This window comes from Hetaerina americana, unplaced genomic scaffold (genome assembly GCF_022747635.1).
Source record: "Hetaerina americana unplaced genomic scaffold, ioHetAmer1.1.p SCAF_3, whole genome shotgun sequence".
NCBI classification, from domain to species: Eukaryota; Metazoa; Arthropoda; class Insecta; order Odonata; family Calopterygidae; genus Hetaerina; species Hetaerina americana.
The window spans coordinates 90,364,815-90,375,824 of NW_027286874.1; the positions used below are offsets into that span (position 1 = coordinate 90,364,815).

Genomic DNA, 11,010 nt, shown 5'->3' on the forward strand with positions numbered 1-11,010 from the left:
TACTTATAACCAAAGTTAAAATTTCAAGTTTAAAGTGTTTGCTAGCATTAGGGTAGTTTTAATAGCTAATATATTCTTTTGCTTTTTAATATACCAGAGGATTTCTAAAAGATTTTATCTTTACATTTTGTATCGGCGGGAGTAGGAGGCCTTCCTATTCTGGATGTGATTTAGAAATATTTATGCTCTATAGTCAAGATTTTATTACGCTCAGCGGAACGTTTGGGAAAAAGACAACCGTTTTTTTTAAGGATTCAAGCAAATACTGGGATATAACAATGCACTAACCCGACTCCGCTCAAGAAAAGAAGACACCTTCTGGTGAAGGCTAGGGACCTTTTTTCTTTGCTTTGTCTTCTTTAGAAGCTTCTTTTTGCTTTTTCCCTCCCTTTGCCTTTCATGCCATTTCATTCTATGATTGAGGTTGGTGTAGCCTATGTGCGCTGCTTAGTGCACAGCGAGCCTACGCTCACAGGGCAGATCCCTTTTTCTTTGCCAAAAAATATATCTTGTATTCACGTTTTTCTACTTTCCTACTTCAACAAGCCTGAATCATTGTCATATGGTCATTAAATGGTTCTGCTAAGCTATAACCCCTTGTATGCCTGGGCCTTATTACCTACCCTTCGTGACTTCTATCCTTGCTATAGTGGAATATATCATAGCGTCAATCACATATTTATCGGAGAATTTAGTTGCATTTAGATATTAAATTTCACCTTTCCGGAGAGATTAAATTAATGCATGGTAAAACTGTATTGCATTATTTTTTTAATGAAGGACCCATTCAAGCTAAAAGACAGTTTTTAATTGACGTAGTTTAGCTACTACCTTACAGAGAGAAACATTTTTCCTAGTACTAACTGTTTTTCCGGTATAAATGAAATGTATGGATTAGCTCGAGAAAAATTGCTTAAGGGATGAGTCACTTTATGCGCAACAACCCCTCGCCGAAAAAAATGTCAAATGCGGTATTTTCAGTTCACCTGAAGAACTGCTAAAGCATTATAAACATGCTGATTGCAAAATTTATTCTAAGTAACGTAGAAATTTAAAAATATGCTAATGTTACATGAAATATTCTTTTGATGGTTTGAGTGTTCGATTTTTCTCGAAAATATTCAATTGCTTGGAAATATTTGGAATATTTTGAGATTTGAAACAATTGACTTGGCTTGCTTGTTGCTCTTTTGACCCGATCCCCTCAATTTTATCACGGTGAAGGTTACTTGCAATTGCCTATCATGGTTTCCGAGCCTAGCGACACAAGCGGCCGATGTTATGAAAGCAAATCGTACACATTTCTGACTATCCAGTGAACCAACTTTATCTCATGTGAACCCGAAACGGAGCCATTAACCTAAAATGAAGTATCCGTTTATGCCCTCCGGGTGTTGGAAACCCTCCGACAGCACCCGCTTGCCCGTCCCCCATCCCGCAGGCAGAGTCCTCTCGCCCCCTCACACACCCTTAGGTCTCACAACACCAACCACTTCTCTCTCCCCTTTTCAACTTTGACACGCCCATTCTCGCCCAGACCCACTCAGTTTTTAACCCTCTTCATCCCTTGCCACCAGTACAAAAAAAATATAAAGCCGCGGAGACCCAGACCCTCCTCATCCCCTTGGGACCCGCCCCTCTCCTCTTAACAGGCCAGGCCAGTTGTGGCATCTCTCAAAAGCTCTCGACGGGTGTAGTTTTACCCTAACCCCTCCCCACTCCTGCCTTCGCCACCCCCGCACCATTGTCCCTCACCCACGGTATATGCACGGCGTATCTTCCGAGGATGGAACCGATGCAGTGCGGCGAATCTTAAGCCGTGCAAAATCGTGGTTCCGGCCGCGGCAGAAGGTGCTATAAAATCCTGAAAGTGCGAGACTGTTTTTGGGTGCATACTTCTCGCAAAAATATATTACGAGAACGAATGGTTAAGCAAGAGAACAATTAGGAAGCATGTCCAGTATTCCTCATATTTTCCAGTTTTGTGTTAGTTTTAGTTTTAGCTAATTTCCCAGCATCATAACGGCAAGTAGAACACGTCCCACTGAGTTAGGATTGAAAGTTTACTTTTTTCTTGTAATCTTTCTTTTAACGAGGGAAGATAAAATAAATGTAACGTTAAATAAACTCAAGTGCAAATTTACTTCAGCTTAAATTCTCGAAAAGTCTTCAAACAGCTGAAGTCCTCTTGTACCTCCGATGACAATTCTCTACAAAAAGCCCATTGTCCCAAATCTTTTTTTCGCTTGAGACCACATTTAACCCAATTAATGGCATTTGAAATTAAAATGTCACAAAAAAGGTCAGGAATCAACCTTGGCGTTTCAAAGGGATGCGATAAACTCTATATTTCTATTTATGGAATATTTTTTGGAGTGCTATTTTAAATAATTAAGACTCTCGGACATTCCAATTTGGCCTATGGATTGCATTAAAATAGCGCGTCTACTTATCTGAATTGAAGCCTTTCCTCAGTTCTAAAACCCCAGAATCGTCATTTGAACTTCATTCTAATAATTTCTCCTTGCCTACGTCTCGTATTGTAATATAGGTGATGGATGGGGTAGGAGAGAAAATTTGTGTGCACCTTCCCGTCGTCTGGGAAGGATGCTGAGGCTTCAGTGGAAGAAAGCCAGGAAAAATTCCCTCAATTCCAGTGGGTGAGTTATTGGAAAAGACGCATTCACGAGCACCCTTCTCCTCCTTCACAAAAGCATCCTAAAATTGAGGAAGTATGCCGCCTGTCTTGGGGCGGCGTTGCCAAATCTCCTCGGCCTTCGCCTACTATCTCGCCTAGGCTCCTTTCTTGGCGTGCCTGCTCAGATCAGCTGGGCAGCTGTGGACCCCACTGTCCGTTCTCTCCTCCTCCGCCACTTCTCCATCTTCTCCATGCGTGTTTGTGAGTGTGTGTGTTTGGAGGAGCCTGCGTTCCATTGTTCACGCATCGAGCGTTTGGAGGCTTTTTCAGTCGTCGGCCGGCCACGTGAAAGGCCGGCTCTAGCCTTCGCTTCTGGGAAACCGGGCGATGGCAGAACGGTAGGGCGGGCCGAATGGAATGGTGTAGTTTTGGTTATTGCCTATCCTTCGGCGGTGGAGGGAGGTGATCGGTGAAGGGATAGAGGAAGGACAGTCGGTCGTTGGAATCTCCGCACAGTGGTTCGCCGAGGAGCTAGCCTTTGGAAGTGACCGCGGCGATGGGAGAGAGAAACTCCACCGGCCGGCTCTTTGGCCGGTGTGCCGAGTGTGTGAGTGGCATTACCCACTGTGTCTCCACGTGATTACTCGAGCTAAAGACTTCCCGGTGTTCTTTGAGAATATGATTCGAAAGTGTTTTGCACACAACAGAGGATGTATGCCGGCGTGGACATACTTATAACGTGGATATACGGATAACAAACTTAATTTCATTTTTTCGAGGAAAAAAATAATAACTATATCTTTTTTCGTGTTTGGCAGTGATACCAATTAAATTGATCGCCACATTGTGCACTAGTTTTGTCAAAGCAGCAGTCCCTAGTTCTCCCCCCCCCCCCTTGTGAAGCATACCCTTTGGGCTCACGCATGCGATGTGGGAGGCGCCAGCACGATGGCGAATCCATGTGACGCAGTTAAGAGGTAAGCGCGGGAAACTGTCAAATGAAGAGAACTCCGACCTCGCCTGTATTATTGACGAGTTTGAAGTTTAAAACTTTATACCTTCCTCGCTATGATGAGTCCGTACGCTTGAATGGGAACGATTCACGCGTTTTCAAGTACTGCAGAACTATTCGTGCGACATATATTGTTACTTACCATTCCACTGGCACTTGTTTCGGACACACTTTTGTCATTCGCGTTCATAATTCATTTAGCCGTTATTTGTTGAAACAGTTAAATATCGTTACCTCGTTCATACCTTCGGTAAGCGTTATGTATCGTATTTACTAATGCTGAAACCTTCGTTGTCCAGATTTGCGATTCTTTTTATGTGTATGTGTAATAATTTGTACTGTTTTTTACTTTTTTACTCAGAATTATATGTATACATGTACATGCCTTTAAACCCAAGTTGAAGATAATTCGTTTATCTACTAGGTATCATCTCTCTCATACACACGATGCGCAAAGACCGGTAAAATCAAACATCCTCATTTTCCGTCTAGGCATCTGAATGTTTTCCAATTAGGGAATATTTCTGCCTCCTGGAATTTTAGTTTAAAGTTCAATCTCGTTAGTCACAAAGTCTCCATTGCATTTAATTTTCCATTAATTGGTGACCTGATGTAAGGACCTCAAGGGTTAACTAACCCGAATGATCTTTAAATTTGGTGTTGTGGACTAAGCTATTCTAGTGTTGCTCGAGGTCCCCAATAAAGTTGTTGTGATAACTGAACAATTGGATCATTTCGGCTCAAGATCTACTTTTTAACGCCTCGTTATTTAATTGCTCCGCCTTCATTTGCATTTGGTCACCATTACAAGGGATTTCTTAGGTGACTTCCATGCGACTTGTCCGCTTTTACAGCATTGAAGGAGGAACAAATTAGAAAATTACGTCCACCGATCCTGCTAAATAGTTTGAACGGAGGTTTTCTTGGCAATATCAGTATAAAAAAGAGAATTCTGAACAATTGTTGTTGATATATTTCTGTTTATCTAAGTTTTAATGCCTCGCTGATGGCCTACCCTAAAATCGGATGGAGGTGTAAAATACGTCGGGCTATAAACCATTATCACTTTTACCTAAGGCTTCTTTCGTGCTCAAGGTCCACACATGACAGTCCATTTATTCTCGGATACTATTATTGGGAATAATGGTGTTTATATCTCCCATTAAATGTTAGATGTTAGTTTTCTCATCTTTAATTCATGACCTTACCTTCTTATGCGTCGATAGAGTGGTCTTTTAACATCTTCTTGTGAAGCAATCTGAAATTCATTTCTTTAAAAATTTTACACAGCTTTTAATTTAAAATTGTATTTCTTATTTCTACATGTCATTTAATATTTTCAAAGAGATCTTTGAAAACCAATGAGTACATTTATTTGGGTTTTCCTATTTCTTCATTTTCATATTTTTAAAATTGAATCTACTGGCATGATTTTATGAACCACACGTGATTATTATTGCTCAGGTATTCACAAGGAAAGAATGTGTAGAATATATATGCATGGAAATATGTTTACATAAAAGCCTCATTTAATTTATATTTTATGATTGTATCTTATAATATTGAACGTCCACTCACTTACATAACCTGAATTGTTGCCTTCGTGATGGTGCAGTTTTTATGGCATGTTTGTTTTCGTTAGAAAGAATAAAGAGTTTATCCTTTCTTATACCAGACCAAATACTTATACGTTTTCCACAGGTATTACACGTATTGTCGCATTTCGCTGCACTACCACTAATACCTTCTTTCTAGTATTTTCTGCAAATTTATTGAATGCAGTTGGTACGGAGTGACGAGAGAGAGGTGATAGAATGTTAAAGGCAGTTAATTAAGGAGTGAATCTTGAAGAAACAAGAGACAATTAGGAAAAGAATAAGCGTTTTGGATGGCATTGAGCGAAGTAGAAGGTACACATAGATAAATAATGAGCCTTTGAAACTTGTAGTATGAGGTATAAGATGAAGAAGAATAAGTTGCGTGTGTGTTATATAAGTCTAAGAAGAATATGTTTGGCCATATTAATCAGAGCCCAGAATTACAGTCTTGTGTAGTGCTGGGGTTCATCGAAAACTTACCCTAAACCAGTAAACTACTGATGATAACAATATTTTCATCTAAAATAATTCCAAAACATTAGGACTCAATATACTAAGTGATAATCATTTCGTATCATTGTGAATTGTACTTAAATTTCGATCGGAATATTTATAAAACCAGAAACACTTAAAAATATTACCTCTATAGTAATCACCCGAAATCTGGTTTTGGTAGATGAGAGTAAGATAAGGTGAGAAAGAGAGTTAAAATATTTACATATTCAAGGTATGGCGGGAGTTCCATTCTTATATATGTATAGTATAAGCCCAAGAATGAGTTGTTCATCTGAGAAATTTTCGGTAACCAGAAAATCGTATGCCGTTTACATATTGGATGAGAGTTTTTAGAGGCGTCACTCGGGGCCCTTTGGACGGTTTCCGAAACCTCTGTTCCCTAAAATATTATGCCACTTTGATGTTAATATCTGGCAATATCGTTGTTGTAGTTCAGCGTGTAGAGCGCTTTCTTGTTAATCAGAAGATCTTGGAATATATTGGAGTAGGCTTTTTCTGTGGACTCTAATTTCTATTACCTCCGGTCTTCATTTCTCTGCTGGCCCTATCGTCAAAGCCTCATAATCGAAGTCAAATGGACTCCATATATAACTCTGAACGAATTGCTTTCTTAAGTCTATCCTAGTACTATTTGCCGTCAGTAGTTATTTCTCCTAATAGAAAGTTTTCCTTGTCATCCCTATTCTACGTACTCTATCCCTATTTCTTCTTACATCGCTAATGTTCTTTCTGCCAAAATGGCAAATGCCTTCCAGTGCGTCTTTCTCTAGTCTTACCTGTACTTGGAGATTATCTTCCTACTTCGACAATTGGACTAATACCTTTGTTTTAATTGTTTTGTCTTGAGGTTGTGGTTGTTCACCTCCTCCTCCTCAATGGTCGTACGAGTATCCTCGTATCTCGCAGTATCCTTGTAATGTCTTCTTTCTTCTCTGCAAGTATCACTTAGCCGTCCGAAAATGCCAGTCTATTTATCATTTCTCGTGTGTGAGTCAAAGCGAATTCATTTTATAATAAATTGGACTTATCTTTCACTGCCCATTTCCGCCATCGTAAGCCCTTTTTTTGTCATTGAATGGTAGATTAATATTGGTAGATTAATATTGGTGGATTAATTTTAAAAACTTTATTCCGAGAAATGTGGAGTACATGCAAGTTTTTAAGTGGGTTTTCCAATTTTTAGCTAAAGTTAATTTTTCCAGAAAACATAAAAAAGATTTTATTCCTTAATCTGTTTTAATATGTTTTGTTTATTGCTTATGATTTAATGTTCGTAATTAAACTTAATGCAACTCGAAGTTTAAGAAATGTAAATCTTAAAGGTCATTTGTTTTGGTTTAATGCTTTTAATATATTATTGAACAATTTCAGATATAATAAAGGTAGACAAACACTGCTATTTCACAAAAGTTAGTTATTTTACACGTCCATGGTTCTATATATGACATTTGAGACCATGCTTCGTCATGTCCAAGAAAGAAACTATTTAAATCCTTAAGAACTCATTCAAACGTACAATACCCCAATTAGTAAAATGTCCTGTATATGTGGTAATAATTATGCATTATTAATCTGATGATATCAATCAATGTGCAGCGTTGCAACCATGGCTGTGTAATATAAATGACTTTTGTAGAATAGCTGTTTTTCTACCGTTATCATGAATTCCACCAAGTTAAGTCTGAGACTGCTACGTCTACCATTGCCAGTATGGTTTCCTTTTTTACCTCTAATTGTTGATATTTAGATTACATGGTATCTTTATTTGAGCAACTTTAAAAACAAGCATGACTCTGGATTATTAATTCAATTGTCAGTGAAAATCTGTATCTATTCGAACTGCGTTCATTCGATCCGAGGAAAATCCGAATCCTTTACCGCGAAAAAGTAATTATTTTTACTAAATGCTGCTGTTAAAGAAATTATATTCGTATTTCATTATGTTTAGAGATTAATATAATCGCGAGATATTAAATGAAAATTGTTTTGCATTTTTTGACACTTTCTCCTTTCTTTTTCACAGAAATGAGAGCAATCCTGTGAGTTTTGGATATGGCCAGCGGCACCTCTCGAATTTCTACTGTGGGTCTTCTGCCACAGGAAGGTGAAGATGATGAAGAGGATGCTGCTGACTCGAAGGGAGAGGCTGTCGCAATGCCGTGCAGCGTTACATCTAAAGAGGAGTCCAACCACACGGCAAACGGACTGTCCAACGGTGGTTTTGAACCGGGTTCGAGCGGAGGAGTGGAAGACATAGGGAAAAAAGGGACACAGATGGATGAGATGGAAGCTGAAGTCCCTGACAAGGGCGAGGTACACGCCGACGAAAATGCCTCGGAGAAAACATCGGAGGGTGAAAGGCCACTGCCTGAAGTAGAAGGTGAATGTAGTAGTGGGGTGGAGAGGATAGTCGAAGGTACACGCGAGGAAAGAGGAAGGAAGCAACGGGATGAGAGGGAGCAAGTTATCGATTATCGGATATCGGTGGGCGGTGAGTGCTCCTCTAGAGTCACTGCTGCGGAAGGGTTGGAACACAAGACAAGGGAGTCGCGACAGGGTAATGCCGGGGAGGAGAAAAAGCGGCCTGTCGATGCTGGAAGGGGAGTATCTTCCGGAGTCATCCTCGCGGTGCCCTACATAGCCGGTGCCTCCGTAATGCGAGCGTTGGAGTCTCCGCGGCGACGTGCGTTGGAGTCTCCGCACCGCCGGAGGGCGGCCGGCGCCTCCACAGCCTTGAGACGACGTCGAGTGGAAGATTCGAGGGGCGCAGCTTCAAACGCCGTGAGCGCCTGGGGACCCCCGCCAGAGGGTAACGTTTCGGAAGCAGCGGTGGTCCCCGCAGCAGCAACGTCCGCACCTCCCGTCCCGGCGGGTGCTGCCGCTTCCGGAACAAGGGTGCCTTCAAATTCCGCCCCAGGCCCATCCCGCCCGCCTCGTCGTTCCTCGGGGCCCCGCTGCCAAGAGGCTCTCTCGTCCATCCTGTGGGAGCCGTACGACTGCCGTCGGAGAAGACCCTCCCTTCTGGCGGCCGACGGGTTCAGGATGCAGGGCTTGCCTTCGACGTCCACTTTCTATTACCACACCACTTTCTCTCATCCCTTGGAGGACTACGCCCTGTGGCTCCCCCCGCCTCCTTACGAGGCAGCCACAGCTCTGCCTTTGGACGGACCCCCGCCCGCACTCCCGGACTTCTTCCCCATTACATTTTCGTCGTGTTCGTCCGCTTCTTCCTCCGCTGCCTCATCCCTTTCCACGTCTCCCTCTTCATCTTCCTCTTTCCTCTGCTGCTCTTCGGCTAACGTCAACAATACAAACCGCTTAAGCCTAGACGTGGCAACGACGCGGAGGGTGGTGGAGAAGGCAGAGCGCGCTGCAGAGGAGGCCAGCGAAGCTGCCCTGAGGAGGGCGAGGAGCTTCCAGTGCCTGCCGCCGGAGGGAGGTTGCGCGGCCATCGTCGACTCTGATCCGAGCCGACTCCCTCTCGCGGTTCCCGGTGAAAACGGAGCGAGGAGGGCCGCTAACGATGTAGAGGGGGCGACGACGCGCGGTGTAGCACCGAGAGCGGAGACGAGCAGAAAAAGCGCTTTGGTCGCTGACCTCGGTGGGGGAGAGGAGAGTTGGTGTCCGTATTGCCTTTCACGGCCGCGCGAGGCGCTCGCATCTGGCTCTCGCAACACGCAGCGGGGGCGGTGCCGCTGCAAAGCCACGGGGGCAGTAGTCGAGTGTGCGTCGTCGAGGTGGGTCGGGTCCGTGTCAGCCAGGAAGGAGGTGGTCGGGGAGTCTTCAAAGCGAAAGAGTTGTCATTCACGTTGCGAGGGACGAGGGGAACGGTGTCCGAGAAGGTCTCGAGCTGGAGGAAGGACGCCAGCCGCCGAGATGGTGAGCGTCGCGGTGGAGGGTGTCCGGGAGGGGGCGCCGCCGACTACGGCGGTCGGCCCGCCCCCGGACGAAGAGGCGCCCCGCGGAAGCGCTGGTGTCCATGCGAGTGTCGGATACACGAGTGCAGACGCGACGGCCGCGGACGGCGGCGAAGCGAGTGGTGCAGTGGTGGGTGGTGTGGTGAAGGTTGTGAGCTGCAGGGCCGCCGCACCCGACGCCCTCCGGGTGCCAGTGCCGGGCGCGGCCCACAGGGGCGTGCTCGTGGGCAACCCCAACGTGTCTAACGTCAGAATATCGGTGGACGCAGCGTCCGGAAGAGTAGCAGGACCCGCTGTCGGAGGACCATCGGGGGAGGTGGGGCGGACATTCACGTCCACGGAGGCCCAGACGGACGAGACTGGGGGGGTGGGTGGCTCGGAAATCAGGCAGGGGGGCGAGGAGGGGCGTGGCGGGGGCGGTGGGCAGAACCCTCAGCAAATGGAGAGCCGGGAGCAGAGGAGGCGGGAGAGGCGGGAGCGGAGGCACAGGAGGAGCGTTGCCGGGCAGCCGCTCCCTCCTCCCCCACCGCCTCAGGCTCCCCCCATGATGCACCCAGGCGACGCCCACTGGCAGACGCGCCTCGACGCCGCAGCCGTGATACCCTGCGGCGTCGGTGCGATTGGTGTGGGAGAGCGACTCCTTCCGGATCTGCTCAACTCCCACCTTCCGCCCCCTTACTCTACGCTGCCGATGCCCCCCGCGCCGCCCCCACGGCTTATCCCATTGGTGGGGGGACCACCCCCCATGGCGCCCCCGAACGGGCCTCCAATGATGCCGCCCCCACCTCCACCTCCCCCACCACCTGGTTCGCCGCCTCAAATTGGAGCAGGAATGCGGTTTCCGTTCCCCACTCCACCTGGAAGAAGGTTGGTGAAGATGACGTTATTTCTTTATTGCTTATGCTGAAATTGAGCCCTTATAGTGCCAAAGCAATGTAAAATGAGGCTATACGGGCCGTTTAATATTGCCATTAAAACGTAGTATGATATTTATGGCGAATCAAGTCCAACGAGTTGGTTTTGAATTTTCGGCGTTGGTAAACGACTCGAGGTTATGATTTACTACAGATCCTATTATTTTTCAGTCAAACTGCCATCTGCGTTAGAATCTGGTGCGTTTTAAAAGAAATATCGTCTTAACTAAGATTCTCCCATTTCGAAGACGGTTTGTTTTGCTCATTTACTTTGGGTTAATATTTTTAGATTCAACATGACTACTTCAGACATTTTATGCAAAGAACTTCGACCTACTTCGTATTCAAAGTAATTCGTAACTCGGTAAACTCAGATGTAAATATTTGTATTGGGAAACTTTGCATTCAATGTTTT

General features: G+C 44.9%; 1 protein-coding gene across 1 annotated transcript in view; it reads left to right on the forward strand.

The window, feature by feature from the left end:
• LOC139690460 (uncharacterized) overlaps positions 1-10,588 on the forward strand; it is a 418,847-nt gene extending 408,259 nt beyond the window's left edge. The window contains exon 4 of the mRNA XM_071587914.1: positions 7,788-10,588. Within this exon, the coding sequence (XP_071444015.1) occupies positions 7,817-10,588 (2,772 nt within the window). The 5' untranslated portion in view covers positions 7,788-7,816. The remainder of the gene's footprint in view (positions 1-7,787) is intronic.
• Positions 10,589-11,010: the final 422 nt, after the last annotated feature.